The following is a 23647-nucleotide window of genomic DNA, read 5'->3' on the forward strand; positions in this document are numbered from 1 at the left end:
CCAGCGAATTCTCTGTGTCCCTCGCATTTGTCGTTCCCATTCTAAGACCGTGAAGGGGCTTGTTTGATGCTGTCCCCAGGTGCCAGGTGTGGTACATAGCAGGAGCGGTGGCCGGGGGGGGGGGGGTGTGGAATGAAGTCACTAGTCTCCCTCTGTGTCCTTCGTGTACGTTTTCTTTCATGGCCCTGACGTAGGGATTTAGGTTCCTCTGTAGAAAATAAAACCTGATGCCTCCAGATTTTGAAAATGAAGGCCAGATCTTGGCTCCATAGGGTCTGTGATGCTCACTAAACACCCAGAGATACTGTTTTCATGTCATTACAGAGAATAGACGATGGTGGAAAAGGTGGACATCCAAAGCTCCTACCCTCACACCACAGTAGAAAGGATCCAAAAACCCTGGGTCAAACCGTGCTTCTCCGAAGAGAGTCAGCTGCTTCCCCTCCAAAACTGCTGGGGCAAAGGATGCACGAGTGGTTTTTGTGGACCAGAAAGGGGACAGTGCACAGCGGGGCGTTGGTGTGAGGTTGTCCCCAGACCTGACCCATACGGCAGCCTGGAGCAGCTACCCGCCTCAGCAGGCAAAAGCCAAAGGTTTTGCCAGATTGCAGGAGCTGCAGAAGGACTGAGGGACAAGCTGGTGACTGGAGCAGGCTTGGCATCAAGACAGACCCAGGGGAGCCTCCCCCAGTCACTCATGGGGGGCGGGAGCCTCTGCGAAGGACCAGGGAAGCCCACGTGAGAGAAAGCACCTGCTGTAAGTCCTGCCAGCCCCGCAGAGCACAGAGCCATCCTAGGACAGTGCCTGGGAAGCGAGAACTTTCCTGCTGCCTCCCCTCCCCTCCCCTCCCCAGCGGTCACAGGTTACTTGCCTGAGGCTGCCGTATGTAACATGTTACCACAAACTGGGTGTCTTTTTTTTTTTTTTTTTTAATATTTTACTTATTTATTTGACAGAGAGAGAGCGAGAGAGGGAACACAAGCAGGGGGAGTGGGAGAGGGAGAAGCAGGCTTCCTGCCAAGCAGGGAGCCCGATGCAGGGCTCGATCCCAGGACCCCGGGATCATGACCTGAGCCGAAGGCAGATGCTTAACGACTGAGCCACCCAGGCGCCCCACAAACTGAGTGTCTTAAAACAACCGAAATTTATTCTCTCCGTTCTGGAGGCCAGAAGTCCGAAATCAGTTTCAGGGGGCGCTACAATCAAGGGGCGGGCAGGGCTGTGTCCCGTCCAGCGGCTCTGGGAGGAGTCCGTTCCTCATCTCTTCCAGCTCCTGGTGGCCGCCGGCATGCCTCCAGGACCCGCTGTGGTCACCTTGCCTTCTTTTCTGTGTGTGGCGAATCTCCCTGTGCTTCTCTTATAAAGACACTCGTCACTGCTTCTAGGGTCCACTCAGAAAAGCCGGGATAATCTCCCCATCTCAAAGAGTCGTGGTCACCTGTGCAAAGACTTCCTGTGGGAGATGACACAGGTTCCAGGATTGGGACCTGACATTTTTGGGGGGCCGTTAGTCCACCTCCCACAGTTAAGAACCGCGGTGTCCAGCTGCGGCAGGCAGAAGAGGCAGAGAGAATCCCTGCACCCCTTTTCCACAGCTTGAAGCATTGCACTTGCATTAAACCTTAATGGGAAAGGGACAAGAGTTAACTTTCTAAAAACTGAGATATAGGGGCACCTGGGTGGCGTAGTCGGTTGAGTGCCAACTCTTAGTTTCGGCTCAGGTTGTGGTCTCGGGGTCATGAGATCGGACCCTGCGTCAGGCTCAGAGCGGAGTCTGCTTGGGACTCTCTCGCCCTCTACCCCTCCCCCTGCTCTCTCTTTAAAATAAATAATCTTTTTTTAAAAATTTTTAAAAAGATTTTATTTATTTGTCTGAGAGAGAGAGCACAAGTAGGGGGAGAAGCAGAGTCCCCGCTGAGCAAGGAGCCCAATGCGGGGCTCGATCCCAGACCTGAGCCAAAGGCAGTCGCTTAACGGACTGAGCCACCCAGGCGTCCCATAAAATAAATAATCTTTAAATCAATCCATCAGTAAAGACTGAGATATAATGGACACATAACACTGTATAAGGTTAAGTTGCACAGTGTTGAGCTGATACACTTGAATACGGTAATGGGATAGCATGCCACATCATTAACATTTCTTTTGTCGGGAGGGGGGCAGATACAGTTTTATAAAACCAAGTTGGAGGTTTTCTTTTGTGTGGAGTTTGACTTTTGAACCTCTGAATTGAAATTGTCTGGTAACTGTTTCATGTCTGCTTCCCAGAAACAGATTTGGAGGGGGAGAGGTGCCCGCAGGTGGTGGGTGGGAACCCGGAGGCGGTGGATAGGGAACCACATTGGGGAGGGAGTGTGGTGGGGGGGCAGCGGGAGACAATGTGCAGGGATGTGGGGGCTACAAAGGTTTTGGGTAACCCATGGGATGCCCTGCTGCTGGGATAGGCCCTTGGAGTTGTCCTGAATTAAGACAAGCAACCTGCCCTTTCCCCCCGCCACACTGGAGGAAACTGCCCCCAAGGAAGGGACACAGCCGTGGGAACTGGCAGTGTGGACAGTTCCAGGAGGGGGGCCAGCAGCAGCTGGGGGATAAGTGCCTGTGTCCTGAAAGGGGTCAGGTGGCATACCATAGCAACCGCCACCGTGACCTAAATTGACCACGGGACCTGGTTACCTGAGTGATGAAGGAAATTTCCTGAGGAGCCGAGGGGGACAGTCTACACTGAGCAAGCATGCAGGGAGCTGTGGGAGTCTAGGAAAACTTGCCTCGTGGTCACAGAGCCCTTGGTTTGGTTGGAGAGCCCGATGGAAGCCCACTGGGGTATCTTTTTGAGGGGTATGGGGGTCATGTAGTCATTTGCACCCCAAGAATTTATTGAGCATCTACTATGTCCAGGACTCTTTTGTGGGTGCTGGGGATTCAGTGGTGAACAGGAAGCGCCCTGGAGAGGAGCAAGGCCCACTCTAGATCCCTCCAAGTCCCTTCCATGCCCAGAGGGGTCTCCAGGTTGAGAGTGCTCCTCCCCGACAGCGCTCAGAACCCTGCACAAGGCAGGGCTGTCTGAGGTCAAGGGGGACAGAGGTCCCAGACGGTTTGGCTCCAGAAGCCAGAGCCCAACCCTCAGCAGCCCCTCCCCAGTCCGACCATCCCCTCCCTCCAGCCCACCTCTGGCGGTGTGGGTGGGAGCATACACAGGCTGAGCGCCTCCTGCCTGCTTAATATTTGCCCCTTTCAGCCCAAACAGAAGGGGCTTTCGGGTCTTCCTGGCCAACCCGCTGTGTCCAAGAGCCCCCTAAGTAAAGCCACCCCCGACAGTTATGTTGCATGCTTAACGCTTCCAAGGAAGGATAGTTCTACTTTTAGTCCCGAATTTAACAAGCCTGGCTGACCGAGCCGAGTTCACTCAGGACCCAACTTATGTACCCTGCGCTGTTACACACTGGTTACACATCACCACGTTGTGTGTCAGGGCCAAAGACTGAAAACAAATGTGTCTACCCATCACGGTGCCACTCTGCTGGGAGGACCGTGCGGCCATAAAAAAGGATAAGGATGCTTTTCACAAGCTGCCAGGACGAACTTCTCTCCAAGCTGTACTAGGAAATGCAAACAGCAAGAAATGGATACTACGTAGCATATGCCGCCACTTACATAAAACTAAGAAGGAGGGGAGGACATGCATACATGTTTGCTTGGTCGGGCGTTACATTTATATGGAAAGACACAGAAGAAACGGATACCACTGACCGCCTCCAGAAGGAACTGGGTGGGTGAGAGAGCAGGAGGGACACTGTCGCAAGCCCCTTTTGAACTTGGAACCATGCGAACGTAGTACCTGTTCAAGAATAACCATAAACCCTCACTTTAAACCATAACATGAACACTGCTTTAAAATGAGCTGGTGAGTCCCCTGGGCTGGAGCTGTTCTCATTTCTTTGCCCAGTGAGCTCAGGGACGATGGGAAGCAGCTGGCGAACTGGGCTCAGCAGGGGCTCCTCGGTTCATTCATTCCACCAACACTTGCCATGCCCCCTCTGGGAGCTGATGCCACCACTCTGGACAAGGAGTGCCCCCCAATCACCTGAGGATGGGACTCAGGTTCCTGGACCACACCCCAGACCTGCCAGGCCCAGGAGTCTATAACGGTAACAAGCCTCCTGATCCTTTTTGCAACCACCACGCATTGAGGACCACTGGTCCAGCGCTTTGCCCGGCTCACCTCAGCAATTTTCTGGAAGCACTGAGGCCCCAGTGCCCGGCAATGCTGCCGCACGCTGCCCTCCTGACCACCACCCCACATACCCCCTGCAGATATGTGCTCCTGACAGCACCTTCCAGCCGAGTCCGTCCTACGGTGTCATGGCCAGGTTGCCCAGCGCCCCGGGCACCAGCTCCCCAGAGCCCCTCTGGCTCCCAGCCGAAGGCCAGAGACCTAAGCAGCCAGCCTCAGATGCCCTGGATCTGCGGGAACCAGCTGCCTGATAGATTAGTGACCACGGGCCTCGGACCCCACCTGCTCCTCCGCACCACCCCCTTACCCCCACCCCAGCAAGTCTCAGTGGAGAAAATCAGCCACACCTGGGCAGCTGCTGAAGCCTCCTTAACAAGGGGCTGGGCTGGGGAGGCCCTGAGCCCATAAGAGGGGAGGGCGCAGGTGAGCCCTGGCGTTATTTGAGGTTGCTGTGCTGAGTCAGGGTTATTGGGTCTGAGGGTAGTCAGCTCGGAGGGCCGCGCTATGTCTTTCCAGAGCATCATTCACCTGTCCCTGGACAGCCCCGTCCATGTCCTGTGTGTGCTGGGCACGGAAATCTGCTTGGATCTCAATGGGTGAGGAGCTGGGGGCTCTGCCGGGGCTGGCTGGGGGGCGGGGCCGGGCAGGGAGGCTGGCGCCTGGTTCCCGTACTGGGGTTGGCCCTAGGTTATGTGGGGGCCGGGGGTCACCTCCCTTCTCTGCATCTTTGGCTCCTGCCCCATCCCCTCATCTAAGGGCCCCCGGTCCTGACCCTGCAGGATTCTGACCTAAGTCCTGCCTCTGCCCTGCGTGGGCTAAGGAACCCTAGACGAACAAGTGCCTTGCCGATCCTGTCCTCTTACCGGTGAAATGGGGGCGAGGCTGACTCTCTAGGAGGCCATGAAGATTAAGGGAGGGGGGCTCCTGTAAAATGGAGCCTTAGTGGGGGGGGAGGAGGGCTGACTTGCTCCTGAGGCCGGGTCTTCCCCAGGGTCACCGCACCGACCTCCCGAGGCCCAGGTCCTGTCTCTCCCCCTACGGGGATCCTTTCTGGCTCAGACAAACGGCTCCTCCCTCCATGGGCTTACAAATAAGATGTAGCGTTGGTAACTTCTGGAGCCTCGGCGGGAGGGTAGGCTCTGGACTAGAGCTAGCGGGGGAAGGACACGGGGTCCTTGGAGTGGGGGAAGGTAGGAGTGAGGCTGAAGTTGTGTGAGGACCACAAACCTGCCCTGACCAGCTGGCCTCTGCCTCAACACCCTAAGGAGAGCCGCGGTCAGGGCCCATCCCCCACCAAGCCGGCTGCCCTGTGGGCCGAGAACGGGAGACTCTTGTGCCCTAAAGTCTGTCTCCTCGTCGGGCCAACCAGGTGTGCCCCGGAGAAGTGCAAATCGTTCACGGTCAGTGGCTCTCCTGGGGTCTTGGTGGATATCCCCAACACGGTCCCGGCAGTGAGCGGGGAGGAGGCCGCCCCGACCCGGTGGCCTCTGGCGCATCCCATAGACGTGCTGGTGAAGATGACCTCCCCCAGCTCCGCCATCGACAGTGACAAGGTAAGCCTGGGGGCTCCCTCCCGAAAGATGGTGTTTCCTGGGCCCCTAGTCTGTGAAACATGCAGGTGTTTTGCCTGATGTTCAGTGCTCGCACCGAAACTGTGAGGGGTGTGCTCCATGACCCCAGGACACAAAGAAGCAGGCAGGGAGGGAGGGAGTGATCAGCAGAGCCAGGATTCAAGCTCCAGCACATCTGTCTCCTCCCTGTGCTCCTGACCACGACTCCGGCCTAGCTTCCCAACAAGCTGCTTTTCAAGTCTGGCTCAAAGGTCTTAGCAGCAAAACTCAGATGGGCTTTTTGACCAAGGCTGGTCTTTGGGGGTGTGAGGATCTTAAGGAAACTGAAGAGCTAATGTGTAGTAAGTGCATATGCTGTGTACTGGGTATCTGGAGTTCTGGTTCAAGAGGTCGGCCTTACCCCCATCTTACATACGAAGAAACTGAGGCACGGAATGACCTCTAGACTCAACCTGAATGACATGACTAGAGTGGGAGAGATCTAGGATTTGAGCCCAAGGCCGTGTTCTTTCCCCTGGGCAAGCTGTCTCCCCTAATGGGGCACTCTGGTAGTGGCGGGGAGGGTGACCTCCTTGGAAAGCCGGCTCCTGAGTTTGGCGTTGGTGGTGGTTCTGTGGTCACAGCTGATGGCTCATATGGGGCGATTGGAACCATCAGGGACTCTGTAACACTCAGCGCCCAGACCACACCTCCTGCCAATTAAGTCAGCCTCCCGGGTGGGCCCCTGGCTTCTGTGGCTCAGCTCTCCAGCCGACTCCAACACGAAGTGGGGGTGAGAACACGGAGGCCCGTTCAGGACTAGGGCACTCGGTCGGCAGAACTTGCTGGAATAGTCTGCCGGTGATTGGCGGGTGACAGACGGGTAGAACACACCCCATGCTGCACTCTGCCCAGGGCAGGCACCTCCCTTGGAGGCAGGTAGAACACTTAATCGCTGCCTAGCTCACAGGGAAGATTCGCAGCTGTGATGCATCCTGGCTGAGCCCAGAGACCTGAGAAGCGTGCTCTGCCTGCGGCTCAGCCTCCAGCACGGTCAGGAGTGGTCCACTGAGGGAGACACTGGGCCTTGGAGGACAGAAGTTTCCATTTAGGAAGAGGTGGTGGGTCACATGCATGAGAACATGGCCCCAGCTGCTGGCTAGTTCTCTGGTTTGTGATGAAGGCTTTGTGGTCCAGGCCAAGTGGCTGAAGGGCAGGTCTTTGTCTAACGTATAGGGGCCCTCTGGAAGCAGATTTGGTGCACGACCCAGGAAAGACTGCGTTCTGATTCCAGGCCCCACCCCAGCTGTCCTACTTGCTTTTGAGTGAGCAGTTGAACCACTGGGAGCCTCTGCTTCCCCACTGCCCATCTCTGGGGCAACAGGTGGGATCCCAGGAATGCAGGGGAAGAGTAGGGGGGATGTGTAGCCCAGTCTAAATCTTGACCTCTGAGCCAGACAGCCTGGATCTTAAAGCTCGCGCCACCCCTTTCTGGTTGAATGTAGGGCAAGTGCCTTGATCTCTCTCTGCCCTTAGGGTAGAGCCCACCTGGGAGGGTTGTAGTCAGGCCGCCACGTGGAGGACCCTGCCCCAGCTCACAGTCAGACATCAGAAGCTCAGAAGCTGTAACGTGAGGCCAAAGTCCAATGGCCGGACGTGGGTACTTAGCCCAAGGTCCTGTTCCTGCCGCCCTGCCCTCCACTCCCATGGGTGCTGGCTACTATCTCTACAGGTTTTGGTCTCGTACTATCTGCCTGACGAGGACGTCCCCGTGGCCACGGCTGTGCTCTGTCTCACTGGTATTGGTGAGTGTGCTCGTACCCCGGGAGGGGGGGCGGGCGCTGTAGCAGCAAGAGGAGCCGAGGGGCTCTCCCTGTAATCTACCTCCTGGGTCCTGGATGGACGCCCCCCAACATGCCCATTCACGGTCCCTTCTCTGCCGCCCTCACTCACTGCTGGCCTCGTTCCCTGAGAGCGGGCGTGGGAACTTCCCTGAGCTCCTGTTGTCCTACCCACCTACCCTCAGCCCCACCTGCATTCTGCCACCTGTTATAACTGGTGTGTGTCTGGTGCAAAGTTAACCTTCTCACATTAGATCCTTTCCCCTCTCACTCATTCAGAAACTTCCTTCGGCAATTTACTGATGTAGGAAGCCACTACCCCTCCCCGCCAACTCCTTTTCTGGATCATTCCAGAACAAGCAGGAACCTCTACTCCTTTAATAGGAGCACGTTATGCTGCCTAGTCTCTTAAGGAACAAGAAACAACCTCTGCTCTCTTAAACCTGCTTCTGGATCGTCTTCGAGCCCTACTCCCCTAACTCTACACCCTCCGTTTCTCTTCCCTTTCTCTGGTACCGTCTCAAGCCAGACCCCACCAGGAGCACTGCCCTTATGGAGGTCCCTAAGCCCACTGGTCCTCGGTCTTCCCCTGCCTTGACCTGGCAGCAGTGTTTAATGCAACTGCTCACCCTTTCTGGACACATTTTACCTGAAACCTTTCAGGGACCCTGCACCCAGTTTTCCTTCTACCTAGCCGCCTGTTCCTTCTTGGGTCCCTTTGCTGGATCCTTCATCCCCCCACCCACCACCCAGCCTGGTAGAAGTGCTTCAAGCTCAGGCAGTGGGCCTGTGGCTCTGCAGATAGAGGACTCGCCCAAACTCTTCCAGCCAGGCGTCTCCCGCAAACTTGGGTATCTGCTAACCCAGTGTGATTTCTTGGGTGTCTAACCAACATTTCAATCTTTAATATAACCCAAATGGAACGGGTTCTACTTCCGGGGAAGATGGTGGCAGAGTAGGAGGACCCAAATTGGTTTTCTTTTCCTCCAGCGCCTACCTTCCTGATGGTCTGCCCATTGTCATGGACCATGGTCCACCCTTCTAGCTGGTCAGGCCTAAACGCTGGGTGTCCCTCTTCCCTCTCCCTCCACCCATGTCAATCCATACGTCTTGTTGCTGTTTCCTCAAAGTTGGCTGGAATCCAGCTACAAGCCACGTTGACGCTCTCAGCTGGTCCAAGCCACCATCCTCTTACCTGGGTCACTGCACAGGTTCCCTGGGGGGGGAGGGGTGTGTCCCTGCTCTGTCCTTACCGTTCCACCGTCCACTCCTGACCTGGCTCCCAGAGCAGTATGTCTTTAGAAGGATATCTGGTAACATCTCCTCGGATTAGAGCCTTCCAATGCTTCTGCATACTTGGATTAAAGCTGGCGTCCCTTTTACCCACAAAACCTACATGAGCTCATCTATCTCTGCCCCGTGGCCTGTTTCTCTTCTCCATGCTCATTCTGCTCTGGGCACGCTGGCCTCTGGACCCTTGACCTTGCCACCCTGCACTTCCTGTTCTAATTACTTTTACCCCAAATATTAACATTGATCCCTTTTCTGCCTCCTTCCAGCCTCTGTTCATATTTCAATTCTTTAGAACACTCCTCTGATCGTCTAAAACTGAAACAACCCCCCCATCCCCTTCCTTGTTTTCCACGGCACTTTTACCATCAGAAACAATATGCATTTTGCTTATTTCTTGACCCCCTCGCCACTGTTGCATGTGGTGTGTGTGCTCTGACACTCTCCTCCCTAAGATTGAAGAAGACCGGGCCTGTCTAGCACACTGCCGTAGCCCTGGGACCTAGAACTGTACCTGGTTCGTAGCAGGGATCCGGTCCCTGAGCATCCGTGCAGGGACAAAGTACACGCAGCGACTGTGGTCTGTTCTTCTGGCCATGGCATTCCAGTTGGGACGGAGCACATCAGGAGACAAGCTCTATGAACAAAAATGAAACCAGGGCAGAGCCGCGTGGTAGTCAGTGTGTGGTGGGGAGGAGTGGAAGGTGGAGTGTAGAGACTGTAAGAGGAGCCTCTGAGGATACTCAGGCAGAGCCTGGATCCTTCAGCTCTAAGAGGCTTGGGATTGCTGTGGATTGAGCCCTTCCTGAGTCTTAGAGCTTAGAGATGGCATTCGGACCCCAGGGGACTTGGTTTGTGAACTCCCAGGGGGTTGGGGGAGACATGCGGATACTTGGTCCTCTCCAGACTTGCTCAGAGAAGCAGTCTGCCTTGGAGGAACTTTCTTCTAAGCTGACAGCATGCCTGAAAGGCTGGGCATCCCTGATCCCTGATCCCAGCTTTGGGCACCGCTAGGGTTACCTGGCGCTTTGAGGCTCCGTCCAGCAAGTCTGGGTGGCGGAAACTTTCCCTCTTGTTTCAGTGGTCTCCCTGGATGTGGACATCTACCGCAGTGGGCAGGTCGAGATGACGAGTGACAAGCAGGCTAAGGTGAGGCTGCCTGGGGAAGGGCGCGGGCCCAAAGACTGGCTTACATGGTGTCTTTGAAGTCCAACAGCTCCCGATACAATCAGAACTGATGAAGTCTGTGTCTAGCTCTTTCAAAAAAACTAAAATGTCTGGTGACACTAGGTCCCCATCCTTGCCTGGTTGTTCGGTCAACCAGAAGAGGCTCCCTGCATGGGATGGGTCTCCTCCCGTTTGCCTCCATCCCTGCTGCCCCAGCACTGAAACCAGGCAGAGAGCTGTGACCGGCAGCCAGCTTTTTCCCTGCCTCTCCACCCACTGCCCTGACGTTGCCTGCTTCTTCTAAGTGCTTGAGTTCCCCAAGAGGTCCCTGTCACCCTGGAGAAAGCTTTGGCTCTGCTCCTGATGCGGGGTAGCATCTGGAAAGCAGGATTTCCCTGGCTTCTTCCTGAGTCAACATTCCTGTCGTCTTTGCAGAAAAACTGGGTCTGGGGTCCCAGCGGTTGGGGTGCCATCCTGCTGGTGAACTGCAGCCCTGCTGACAAGGTCCGGATTGTAGACAAGACCACGAAGGTGTTCTTTCCAGAAGGTAAGGACTGGCCACTGTCCTGGGACTGTGGCCGCTTTTCTCCCCGGGGTCTACCGCTCCCTGGGGCTTTGCTGTCACACCCCTCAGCGAACATGGATTCCAGGCTGAGGTGTCCCCGCTCTGAGCCTAAAGTCTCTTGTCAGAGGCTTGAAGCTTGTAACTAGGAAGAGGCCACACGGCTCCGTGGGAGCAGTGTGGGTCCTGGTGTCAGGTAACAAACTTATATCCTAGCTATGGACTTGAGTGTGTTAACTTCCCTGGTCTTGTTTTGCCATCTGTAAAATGGGGATGATCTAGCTGGCTTCACAAAGTAGTTGAGAAGGCTAAACATGAGGGAGTTGCGAACATCTTCCTAAAAGCCCTCTTGTGACCTGGGTCAGGAACCCCGACTGTCTTAGGCAAGAGCAGTCTTGGATCTGGTCCTCATTTGTGGTTGGGACCAAGCTTCTGGGTCTTAGCAGTATAAAGGGATGCCCTGGTTCACACCAAGGCTGGAGGGGGACCCTCTCTGGGCGGACCGTGCCAGGCCCTGTTCTCAGTGTTTGTAGGGGTTGTGCATTCTCCCCAGCTGTATGGGGTGAGTGCCGTCCTAACTCCTAGCAGACCCCAGGGACGGCAAGTTGCCTGTGGCCATGTGGGGGAGCAGGCAGCAGAGACCTGTTGCAGGGCTGGGCCAGAACAGGAGGCAGAGGGTCCCCAGGGCCCCGATATAGGAGCCCCACCCCTGGCCCTACCACTCCTCGGTGCTGGCCTTCGGAGGCCCCCGAATCTTTACCTTGTCTTTTGCCCAGAAATAAAGAGTCTGTCTCAGATGACCCTGAATGTTCAAGGGCCCGGCTGCGCTTTAAAGAAATACCGGCTGGTTCTCTACACCTCGGAGGAAGAGGCAGAGAAGGCCAGAGTCTACCGGCCCCAAAGTGAGTTTCTTGCACCAACTCCAGCTTCGCTTACTCTTCCAACGCATCGGGGGGCACTGTGGCCACGGGTCGTTCCCAGCAGGGACCCTGTCGGAGGCCTGCTGGGACCTGGGGCTGCAGGTGGGGGCCTGGTGGGGCCACGCTTGTGTCCCTGGGACACTCTGGCTGCCACCTCCACAGACTGAGCCTGCACATGTGGGTGAGTCTCTGTACTTCCAACCACTTCTCCAGTAGGGATGACAGCAGTGCCTGTCCTGCAGGGTTTTCACGGCTGGGAGAGAAGAAACGCGCACTGGCTGAAGCCATGGCCTTACACAGACAAGCTAAGCTCTTCTCCCAATTACCCCTGCCAGAAGGGGCCGTCTTCACTCCTCTACAAGGCCCCACTAGATCGAGTTTCCAGAACTCGGAAGCCAAGGGGCAGCGTGGCAGTTGTGCGAGCTTGTCCATCCCAGGCGCCACACCACACCCGCCCATCTGTAGCCCTACCAACCTGGAAGGCAGGTGCACGTTCCTGTTCTATAGATAGAGGCGCAAGGGCTGCTGGTTTAGAAAGTGGAGGTAGACGTGTCCAGCAAAACGTCCTTGAATGAACAAGTTTTTCATGTAAACTGGCTTAGTATTCTGTGCCTCTAAATTCTTTAAATCGAGGTTGAACGTTGTTTCTGGAGAAATGTGCCATGCTCCCTTCTCTTAAAACCCAAGTTCAGCTTCAGCTGGGCGACTAGGGAAGGCTCTGCTGTAGACTGACCATCTCCCAGTCTCCAGCACTGGAGAGCATGCCTCGGCTGCTTCCCTCACCCGCACTCAGGGGCCCTCGCTCAGTCTTCTGCTCCGTCTCTTCTGCAGACCACAGCTGAACTTGGAAGTGATGTGGGACCAGCCACGAGAGGCAGCCCAGGTTGGTTGTATGTGGTCCTTCCACATGTGGGCTGGGAGTGAGCCTTAGACCCATGGGTCTAAGCCTGGTTCAGCCACGAGGATGCTCTAGCCCAGTGTGGCCCGTTGAGTGCCAATAATGGAGGCAGTGACTTGTGTAGCTTGCTAAAGATGTTGTAGCTCATCACCCATATCAAACTGTTGGGTTTTCCACTCAAAAATGAAACAAAAAACTTAGGGGGTGCCTGGCTGGCTCCATCAGAAGAGCATAGGACTCTTGATCTCAGGATCTTGAGTTAGAGCCCCATGTTGGATGTAGAGATTACATAAAAATAAAATTTAAGTAGGCTCCACGCCCAGTGTGGAGCCCAATGTGAGGCCCGAGCACATGACCCGGAGATCATGAGCTGAGATCAAGAGTTGGACGCTTAACAGGTTGAGCCACCCAGATGCCCCTTAAAAATTAAAGCCAAGAATACAGTGCCTGGCTGGTTTAGCCTGTAGAGCATGTGATTCTTGACTGTGGGGTTGAGTTCAAGTCGCACGTTGAGGGTAAGAGTTTATTTTTTATAAGTTAAAAAAAATTTTTAAAGGGCAGGGACACACAGTGCACTGTGTTTTCACAAGCCCTCCAGGTGATTCTGAAGCAGGCTAAAGTTTGAGAACACTGTTCCGTAAGATATAGGAAAGGAGTCTGAGGGGAGATTTCCAGAGAAATAGAAAGCCAGAGGAAGTTCTAGAAACAAAGGAAAGTGAGGGCCATGATCGGCCGTGGCAGATGCTGTTGCTAGGCTAATCAAATCTGTGATAACGTCTCAGTTTTCAAAATGCCGGTCACTCACGAATTTGGTAAGAATGCGGGGCTGGAAGCGAAGTGGGCAGACCGTGGACGTGCACGTGGGAGGACTCTGCCGTAAAGGGAACCGTGTGGAGGTGGTGACTGGGGGGGCTGGAAGGGAGGGGGAGTGACTGGAGATGGACAAACACGGCACATCTATGCAGGGGGCATGATCAGGCGGAGGTGAGGAAGCGCCTCTCAGAGGAGGGAGCTAGGGAGGAGAACATGCCCCTCGGAGGACCCGAGAAGCGGAAGCGCTAAGTAGGACGGCAGTGTGACAATAGTGTTCCTGAGTGGTGGTGAGGTTTGGTCTGCTCCTAAAGTGGGGTCTTTCAGCATGTGGTTCCTCTGGCTGCTTGGGTACCAGAGCACTCTGCAGAGGATGCGGTGCCTAGATGGTTCGGGGCCTTGGTGGCCTTGGTGGCCCAGGGAAACCTAGACCGGGATCTCCTAGACTTGGCATCCTTCTAGAGGCTCTAAGTAGGAGTAGCTGCCATCAGGGCAGGGCGGCCACACCGGGAATGGGTCGGAAGGACAAGGAGAGTGGCAGGAAGGTCAGGTGGGGAAGCTTGGTGGCCTCGCGTCAGGACGATCTCTGCAAATGGAGAGCGAACAGATCCGGGATTGAATTAACTAGAGACAACCGCAGGGCGTGGTCAACTTCTTTCCTGTGCATGGTTTTCTATTTCACAACCCATGAAACCCGAACGTGCTAGGCTCTGAACAGCCGATAGGAACTTTCCTGAGCTTCTCAGGAAATGATCCGAGGCCTACCCTGGCCGACAGACCATTCCCACGGACCCCTCCCTAGTGCTTACTCGAGCAGGGTCTGGTTTTTCAGATGAGGCTGCCAAGCCCGACTTTGCAGCTTCTCACCTTTGAGGCTTTTGAGGATTTCTTCCCCAAAGCTGGTCCAAGGGTAGAACCACCTGCCTCAGGCCTTCACCCTGGACCGAGAGCCTTGAAGGCCGGCATCTTCATCCGAGCCCCGGCCCTTGATGTGGGATAGGTCTTTGAACAGCGTTCGTGAGCTCTGGCCCTTGTTCGGGAACAAATGCTAATTGTCCCCTAAGCCCTAAGCATCAGAAATGCGGGGACAGAAAAGCCAGCTTGGGTCCTGCTCTGCTGGAGCTCCGAACCTGGCTTCTGTCGGGAGGAACGAGCCGGAACCCCCACTGTCCGATGTGGGGACGGGCACCGGGCCACGTCAGCAGCTGGCCCATCCCTTCTGTCCTCAGGAGACAGCTCAAGCACCTTTGAGGTGCTGCTGGGGCCTGGCCAGCATACCTATACGTTCGCCCCCCTTGAGAATCACCTGAAGGAAACCTTCTACGTTGAAGCCATGGAGTTCCCGTCTGCCGACTTCTCAGGCCTCATCTCCTACTCTGTCTCCCTGGTGGAAGAATCGCAAGACCCGGTATGTCCCCTCAGGTAGACCAGCAGCCCCGGGGCCAGGGGCCATGTGGGGAGGAAGCCTCTCTCACGCGGCACAGGGACGGCGGCGGGTGGGCGGGGGGAGACCAGGCTTGCTGCGCGTAGGGTTAGGGTCTCGTGCCTGGCAGAGGATGGGGAGGGCCCAGAGGGGGGCAGGGCTGAACAGCTGGAGGCCTGTGGCTGGGGGGAAGGGGACACAGAAGCAGCTTGCTGATGGGACCCTGTGTGACGTTGCAGTCAATTCCAGAGACCCTGGTGTACAAGGACATGGTAGTGTTCCGGGTGGCCCCTTGCATTTTTACTCCCAGCACCCAGATGCCTCTAGAGGTCTACCTGTGCAGGTAAGAGACCCTCGGGCTGCCTGTGCCAGGTCCTTCCTGGTATTCTGTCCGTCCGCAGGGCTGGAGGGGGTGGGTCGAGATCACTAGACTTCTCCCCATGCAGAGTGAGCTTCTGTTGCCTGAACTGTCTAGCCCTATCCCCAGATAGTCCTTGCTTGGAGTCCTGTCTAAACCTGTACAGTGCTGGGGACGGAGCAGTGAATGTGACCGTCCCCCTCCTGCTCTCATGGGGAGGTGGACGACAGCATGGCTCCAGGTAGTGGCCAGTGCTGGAAAGCAGGGTGAAGGATGGAAAGGTAAGGATAGGCACATGCGCCAGGGACAGCAGGGAGGCCCAGAGAGCCAGGAACGAGCCGGCAGGAGCAGGAGGAGGATGGCAGGACCAAGGCAGCGGGGCCTCGGGGGCTGTAACAGACCCCAGATACAGTGGTTCGAAGTCCACGTTCTCCCCCTTAGATGGCCACAGGTAGGGGGGTTGCGTTGTTCGGTCACAGAGGGGCCCTGACTCCTCTGTCTTGTGCTAATGCCTTTCTCTGGGGTGGCATCTCCATCTTTGCGACGGAGGCTCGGCCCAGGCATGTTCACGCCCCAGGAAAGAGGAGGAGTCCAAGTCGGGCAGAGCGGTCATGAGTCCCTGCTGAGGTCTAGAAGTCTCCTGAACCACTTCTCATGTGCTCATGGCCTGCAGACGGCCACTCTCAGCTGCAGGGAAGCCAGGTGGCCACATACCTATGGAGAAGGGCACAAAGGACCCTGGCTGGTAAAACCTGTGGGAAGCCATTGAGGGTCCCATCTGTACAAGCACTCCGGCCACCTGGAAAACCAGGGGCACAAGCAGAAGGCAGGACCCGGCTTAGCTACTGCAATTGTGCGAGCCTGACAGAGCAGTGGTGCAGGCCACGGGGTGGGAGCACAGACGTTAGATCCAGGGGTGTGCTGAAGGCAGACCTCCCCCCACCTCCCCTGACCCAGGGGAGCTGATGCATGGGCTAAAGGAGACAAGACTGTCCCTTGGGTTTGGGGTCCCCAGGAAGGTGAATGGTGGTGCCGTTGCTGACTTGGTAGAGTATTGCTTTGGCCCTGGTCACTTAAAGCTGGGGGCACCCACTGGGTCTCTAAACTTCTGGGGCTCAATGGACGGTTGGGAAGCTCGAGATGAGTCTGGGTGCCCCTGGCAGGTGGAGGATGTTCAAAGCCACAGGCCTAGCCATGCTCATCTGAGGACTAGTGCACACAGGGAAGGTAGCTGAGCAGTGAGCTGTGGGGTGATTTAACACAACCAAGAAGGGAGAGGAGGTTCGATTAAAAACCAGGAGAGTGGAGACCCATAGGTTAAGGGAGAGGGAGGCCAGGTGAGGGGCCAGCTGTGTGAAACCCCAAGAGGAGAACGAGATGCCCATTGGGTTTGGCAAGATGGAGGCCACTCACTGTGCAGCAAGAAATCCTGCCTGGTGGCTTTGGAAGCATGGAAAGATGAATGGGAAGGGAGTATGTTGCAAAACTCCAAAGAAATAGGAAGCAAGAAGAGGGTATGGGGCCAAGGGGAGGCTGTTTTTTAAGGTGGGAAGCTGAGAATGCTGCTGATGGAATGATCTAGCAGAGCAGGAAGAATCTGAGAGGAGGCGAAAGGCAGCTCCAGGAACCAAGCTGGTAGGACGTGTCCATAGGTCCCCATAGATAGGTACGGGGACTGCTCATCTGCGGCTCCAGGAGGGAGAGCAGAGCATGGGGATGAGGGACTTGATAGGAGGATGGCTGTCTGGTGCTAAGGACCAGTTCCGGTTGTCCCCAGGGGCTTTTCTCCAACTATTTCCAGTAACTTGAGTTCTAGGGAAGAAGAAATGTGGAACTGGGCTAACCAGGGTTGGGGTTCTGCCAAGCGAGTCAGCCCAAGCACAGGGGCGAGGGGAGAACTGAAGCCGAGTGAGGAGAAAGGCCAAGAACGGGGAAGATGGGGATGACAGCAGCTGAGGACCAGAGGTCCCAGCGAGGGGGGAGCTAGAGCCAGAGGTGGAGGTGTTGGAACCGGCTGCCAGATGGAGATCTTGGAGGTAGTGCAAGAAGGGGACAGCAGCTCTGCTTATCTTGGGGCCAGGGGCAGGATCTCTCCTCACCAGGAGGAGGTGCCCCCTGTCCCTGGAAGAGTAAGGCCATGACCAGGGTGGAAGGAGCCTTGAAGGGCTCCCCAGAGTTGGCTTCTCTCCCATGGCAGAGAGCTGCAGGTCCAGGGTTTTGTGAACACAGTGATGGAGCTGAGCGAGAAGAGTAACAGCCAGGTGGCATCTGTCTACGAGGACCCCAACCGCATGGGCAGGTGGCTCCAGGTAACCCCCCACCTGGGGAAAACCCACCTGTTGGGGGAGGGGCTGGGAGACTGCAGGTGGTGCATCTGACCAGCTCCACGTGTCCGCTCAACCTGCCCAGCAAAGCTCAGACTAACTGGAGGTGAATGGCTCGCCCAAATCCTAGCCACTAAGGGACAGCTTAGAGTCCAACTTCTTCCCGTTCCGGACTGTGTGTGTTCGAGACCACAGAACGCCCAGGTGCTAACAGGTCTGGCACTTTTGCCTCCTGGCTGTTGGGGCAGGGCTCCCCCTCCAGCGTCCAGCCGGACCTGGCAGAGCCCTGAAGTCTCGTGCTCTCCTCTCCACAAGTAGCTGAGTGAGGACCATACACTGGCCACCATCTAAGTACTAGAGCTACAGGACAATGGGACGGATCATGCTCCTGCTCCAGCAAGGACAGGGGCTCTCCGTGCTGTGAAAGCAAGATGCCATAGTGAGTCTCTAGCCCAAACGAGGCCGTTTTGGGTGGTCAGGAAAAGCTTCAAAATCAGGAAACCGAGCTGGCCGTACAAAGATTGGGGGGTAGGTGCTACATTAGACATTAGAGCTCTTTGGGTAGAGGCACAGCTGATGTGAAGATCCTAATGTGGGGGTTTACTTGGAGGATCTGAAGAACAGAAGGGCTGGTGTGGCCAGATCAGAGCAGAAAAGCCAGAGGGAGGAAAGAGCCAGATCGAATATTAGGGATCTTTTAAGCCAAGGTAAGGAATAGAAACGAGTTTACAATGAGTTGGGATGACATTGAAAGGTGTGAAGTGAGAGTTAAATGTTCTGATTTAGGTTTTAAAAAGCCCCCTCTGGCTGAGAACTAGAGAACCGGCCTTAGGAAGGGGCAAGAATCAAAGCGCACTGGCTGCAGGGGGGTGGGTAATTTGGGGAAGAGCACGGTGGCTTCGCCCGAATGGTGCCAGAGAGAAGTCCAAGGCTTGTTCGCGGATGGGGTGCGGAAGGGAAGAGAAGGAAGAGAAGCTAGGTGACCCAGGTTTGAAACGTGACGCATGGGAGAACGGGTCTGGAAAAGCCCCAAAGAAGGGGATGCCTGAGCTGAGTTTCAGGGGCCAAGCAGGAGTGGGCAGAAGGGGGTCCCATTGCCCAGCCCCCGCCCCGGAGGTGGCCTGTGTGCAGGGAGCATTGTGACTGGCAAGCTGGACACGGGCAGGAAAGCAGCCGATGGCGCAAGGTGACTCAACTCCTTTTCCTGTCCCCTCCAGGATGAGATGGCCTTCTGTTACACCCAGGCTCCCCATAAGACGCTTTCCTTGGTCCTCGACACCCCCCGGGTCCTCACGCTGGACGACTTCCCCATGAAATACTCCCTGGTGTGGGGCTCGGTTTGGCTGATCTAAACCCCGTCCAACCTGTCAGGCATGGCGCCTGCCCAGAAGGGACGGAGTGCCAAGGGGGAGGGGGCCCGAGTGGCTCTGGGGGCAGGGGGTGTGGGAATCTACCTGAGAGTCTGGATCAGGGGTAAGACTGGGGCTTAAAGCCCATCCTTCCTAACAGCCCTGCCCCACTGGGTCTCCTTCCAGAGCCCAGGGGTTGGCTACATGATCCGAGGCACCAAGGACCACAGGATGGCCAGCATGGACTCTATTGGGAACCTGATGGTGTCCCCACCTGTCAAGGTGGAAGGGAAAGAGTACCCCCTAGGCAGGATCCTCATTGGCAGCTGCTTTTACCCCAGGTGAGGCAAGAGGCCAGGTGGTGGCCAGCTCTTAAAACTGAGGGGACCTAGTAAATCACTGGGTCCCACCTGACTCCCACACGACTCAGCAGGTTATCTGCCCTGGACCTTTCTTTAAACTGCCCAGAAAGGATTTTTGAGTCTTTGATTGTCGTAGGAGACTACAGGTAGAAAAAGCAGACAAACTGTTCATCCTTCGGAGTGGTGATTCCTGGGTTCAGATTGGAAGGATGCTAAATTTGGCTGGCCTAGGGACCAGCAGGAGCTTATCTCTACAAGGTGTGTGGACTTCTTGGTGGCCGTTAATCTAAATCCAAGAGCTACTTGTGTCCCAGGGTTCAGAGCTGGTCTAGCTAGAATCCCTTGGCTCGGTCCGGAGTTGGGCCAGAGGGATTCTTAGCCACCCCATCCTTTATGGACCCCGGTCCCTTGAGTTCAGTGGTTAGAGCAGTCAGTTAGCTGAAGGGAGCCTGACACTGAACAGGTGGTGGCCCACCCGCATCATGTTGGCTCAAGGGCTGTTCATTCTGTCGTACCCTTAGCAAGGAGGGCCGAGACATGGGTAAGGCCCTCCGGGACTTCCTCTACGCCCAGCGAGTCCAGGCCCCGCTGGAGCTCTTCTCGGACTGGCTGATGGCCGGCCACGTGGATGAGTTCATGTGCTTCATCCCCACGCAGGACAAGAGCGAGGGTGACAAGGTCAGTGGGGGTAGGGGTGCAGGCTGGAGAGGGAGGGGTCTCCCCCCTTGTAAAGCCCCTTGGAAGCTTCTGGAGGGGAAGCTAGCATCTGACCCTAGTTTCCCAGGGCTTCCGGCTGCTCCTGGCCAGCCCCAGCTCCTGCTACAGACTGTTCGAGGAGAAACAGAAGGAGGGCTACGGAGACCTGACTCTGTTTGCAGAGGTCCGGGAGGACCAGCTCCTTTCCAACGGTGAGCAAAGCCCCTGGCACTGGAACAGAAGCAGAAGCCAGTTCCTCCTTTCCCAGATGCCCTCTCTAGAGGGCCGGTCTCCCTTTGGGCTTCCTGCTGCGCAGAGTGCCAGGCAAGCAGGAAAGCCTAACGCGTAGCACATGAGAACCTCTTCTGTTTCGGGGCTATTCTGGTGATGCTAGGGCCGCCCGGGCCAGTCAGCCAGAAGTTCTGGGGGTGGCGGAGGGGCGGCCAAGTGTGCATGGGAAGGGGACTCCGTGGGGGGATGAGGAGGCAAAACCAGGTGCTACCAACACTCATGTCTACCTACTCAGGGAACGTGGAGTCGAGTGTCTGGGCTTTTGGACTTCAGGGGTCCCCTGGGCACCTTGTGGAAAACCTACGTGGACAGGCGGAGATCATGTGGCTGGGGCACAGTCATTCTGTTTGAAAGTCCGTGGGAACCCAGGGAGGGGCTGCTGGGAAGCTCTCTAGACCCCATGCTCCTCCAAGGGTGGCTTCAGGGTCACCCGGAGGCTTGTCAGAAACACACAATTTCAGCCCCACACTGGACCTGGTGAATCCACCTTTGGGGTGGGGCCCAGGAATCACATGGGTTCTAGAAACACTTCTAGAAAGTGACATTTACTGAGCACGAGCCGCTCAGTATCACACCCCACACACCGAAGACTGTGTTACCTCAGCTGGGGCCTGAGCAGGCCATCCCTGTCCTAAAGACAAAGCAACTGAGGAACGCAGTTAAATAGCCTCGTCAAGGTCTCAGGTAGGAGGTGACTGGGTGGTTTGGGTCACATGATGCACAGAGCTGCCCAGGGGAGAGGGGAGTGGGGGCTGGAGTCACCTGCTAACCTGTTCCAGGCTGTCTCCCCTCCTACCAGGGCCAGAGAGGCTGGGGGGCAGCAGTAGTCCTCCCTGAGCTTTAATGACCTTGATGTCAGTCCCCAGGGGTGACAGGTGACCTAGGTAGGTCTCTGGAGACGGCCAGGTCACCTGTCAGAGTCACCGGGGTAACAATACACCCAGTCGGCCCGGCCCTAGGAGGAACTGCTCCCTGGCCTTACATCCTGCCCGCCCTCTCCTTCCGTCTACAGGGAGGGAGGCCAACACCATCAATCAACTTCTGGCTGATGAAAACATGAGGAAGCAGAACAACTATGTAGAGGTAGGGCCCAGGGGGTGAGGGACCTTCTCCAAAAAGTGGGGGGAGGCATGGACAATTTAGACAAGGTCCTTATTGAGCAACTACTTAGCCCAAGCATCATGAAAGATACTATCTTGATTACCTTGATCACCCCCTGAAGCATAGGAGGATAGGGAGGCTTAGCGCCCAGGTGTGAACTAAGCCAAGGAGTAGGGGGAACTGGGTTTGATTCCCAAGTCTGACCCACAAAGACATGCTCTGGGCCACACAAGTTGCCTAGTGTCTGACCAGGAAATTGAGGACACCCCCCCCAACTCCCCTAAGAAGCTCCAAGTTCTGGAGACTTGGACCAGGGTCGTCTCCATGCTTCCTGAAGTGGCCCATGAGCTGTGTTCTGGGCCACCCAGCACCTCCAGCCTCGTTGTGAATCACTGGCTAGGAGTTCCCAGAAGAGCTTATCCAACTTCCAGCGGGGAACAGAAGTCTGGAAAAGAGCAAGGACCTGTCCAAGGTCACAGCACAAACCACTTTGCCCCCTGGGACCTTACGGCTCCTAGCCTAAGGAAGGAAGCAGGGTGCCCACAGAGGACTTCCTCTTGCCCTGGCCTGGCCTGGCCCAGCTCCCCCACTCTGGCCAGGACTGAGGGCCAAACGACCGCCCCCACCCCCATGCTGCCCCGCACCGACCAGCTGTGGGATCCCGGCCTTTCCTCTGAGCCCTACGCCCACCACCCCCCGCAGCCCCCAAAGGGAACTGTGTGCCCTCTGTCGGAGGGCGGGCCTGCCATGAAAGGCTGCCCGCACACGGTGTGGGATGAAGACAGGGGCCATTCAGGCCATGACCCTGGGTCTCCCGGCCCCTTCCTGCCCCACAGAAGTGCATTAACCTGAACCGTGACATCCTGAAGAAGGAGCTGGGCCTGGTGGAGAGGGACATCATTGACATCCCGCAGCTCTTCTGCTTGGAGCAGCTGACTAACGTGCCCTCCAACGAGCAGATGGCGAAACTGTTTGCGAGGCCCTACTTCCCGAACCTGGTGAGGCATGCAGGGGCTGGGCTGGGCGGGGGCATGTTCTGCGAACTCTGGCTGGTCTCCTGACCTCCCTGCTGCGGGACTAGAGGCTCAGACCCAGCAGACAGCGGTGCCTGAGGAAAGGAGGTGTGGAAGCTCTTCTCTCCCTCGGTTAGGGAACACCGCTTCAGGGAGCAGACCAGCAGGTCCCAGGCTGGGTGACTGGCCAAGCAGTGACCATGGGCCAGGCCCTGGGCTCATCCCCAACCCTGAGGGAGCGATGCTACATGCCCACCTCACAGACGGGGGCACTGCTTACCCTCTTCTGAATCCCAGGGACACAGGCCCTGCATTCATCAGTCACACGTGGCTAGCTTTTAATTCTAGAAGACCAGGGGGCCCCCTGGCACGACATGGCCCTGGGAGCAGGGGTGGGTAGCAGTGGGGGAAGTGTGTTTGAGGAAGAGAGGCTGGAGTTGAGAAAGGAGAAATGGACAGAAGTCAACCGACAGAGCTTGGGGGGAGGGCATCCCAGGAGAGGCACCCAGATTAGGAAATTTCCTGTCCAGAACAAGAGAAGCGCCGTAGAGAAAGGAACCAAGGAGGTCTGCAGAGCCAGACCGTGGCCCGACCGGGATTTCGGTTTTGCTGAAACCTGTCAGGGCCACGGGAAGGTTCAGCAAAAGTGAGTTGGATTTTGCGGAGGTTGACTGGTCATGTCTGCAGGGACACAGCCTCAAGAAAGCTGCCCTGTGCTTGCTGCGTGTGGTTGAGCCTGACCACCGAGGGGGTTTTCTTCCGTGGCTCTGACCCCTACCTCAGCCTTGCCCATCCTGTCTCTGACAGCTGCAGATGATCGTGATGGACAAGAATCTGGGCATCCCCAAGCCTTTTGGGCCCCAGATCAAGGGCATCTGCTGCCTGGAAGAAAAGATCTGCCAGTTGTTAGAGCCCCTGGGCTTCAAGTGCACCTTCATCGATGACTTCGACTGCTACCTGACTGAAATCGGGGACTTCTGTGCCTGTGCCAACATCCGCCGGGTACCCTTTGCCTTCAAATGGTGGAGGGTGGTGCCTGAGCCCCAGGCCTAGCCCCGCCCCAGCGGGAACGGCCCCTTAATCACCATTCCACAGCATCCCAATGCCCTGCCTGTCCAGAGAGCAATACACCCCTCCTCCCCCCGGCCACCCTCGTCCCTCAGTATCTGGAGGGGGTGGCCGACGCTGCCAGCTCAAACCCCCTTGGAAAACAGTCTTCCTGGAGAAGTGGTTACTAAGTATCCATTAAAGTTCTAGGTGTTCTGAATGCATCTTGGTAGTTGTCTTGTTTTGAGGATGGGGATGACAGCTAAGGATGGAAGGTTGAGCCCCTGGGATTCCTGTGGTCAGGCTGCCCCACCTGGGCAGGGACAAGGCTGGATTCAGATTACTTCCATTTTTCTCTAGTTCAAGCCCCTCTGGCAGGCTGGGTCTACACACTTGAGCACAGTGACGGCCTC

The 23647-nt window shown here is 56.4% G+C and overlaps 1 protein-coding gene across 1 annotated transcript; it reads left to right on the plus strand.

The window, feature by feature from the left end:
• Positions 1-4718: 4718 nt before the first annotated feature.
• Positions 4719-23458, plus strand: PADI6 (peptidyl arginine deiminase 6). Its single transcript, XM_006737722.2, has 16 exons — positions 4719-4828; positions 5602-5785; positions 7515-7587; positions 9995-10062; positions 10516-10627; positions 11419-11544; positions 14500-14678; positions 14933-15036; positions 17249-17360; positions 18593-18700; positions 18911-19065; positions 19608-19764; positions 19871-19994; positions 21086-21156; positions 22011-22172; positions 22995-23458. The coding sequence occupies exons 1-16, from the start codon at positions 4737-4739 to the stop codon at positions 23238-23240; spliced, it is 2073 nt and encodes a 690-aa protein (XP_006737785.2). The 5' UTR covers positions 4719-4736; the 3' UTR covers positions 23241-23458.
• The last annotated feature ends 189 nt before the right edge of the window (positions 23459-23647 follow it).

The sequence above is a fragment of the Leptonychotes weddellii genome, chromosome 4 (genome assembly GCF_054177405.1).
Source record: "Leptonychotes weddellii isolate Sample4059 chromosome 4, ASM5417740v2, whole genome shotgun sequence".
Lineage (NCBI taxonomy): Eukaryota > Metazoa > Chordata > Mammalia > Carnivora > Phocidae > Leptonychotes > Leptonychotes weddellii.

Coding starts and splice junctions, on each gene's coding strand:
- PADI6 (XM_006737722.2), top strand. CDS start 4,737: ATGTCTTTCCAGAGCATCATTCACCTGTCCCTGGACAGCCCCGTCCAT. Junction 4,829..5,601: donor ATCTGCTTGGATCTCAATGG/GTGAGGAGCTGG, acceptor CGGGCCAACCAG/GTGTGCCCCGGAGAAGTGCA. Junction 15,037..17,248: donor CTAGAGGTCTACCTGTGCAG/GTAAGAGACCCT, acceptor CTCCCATGGCAG/AGAGCTGCAGGTCCAGGGTT.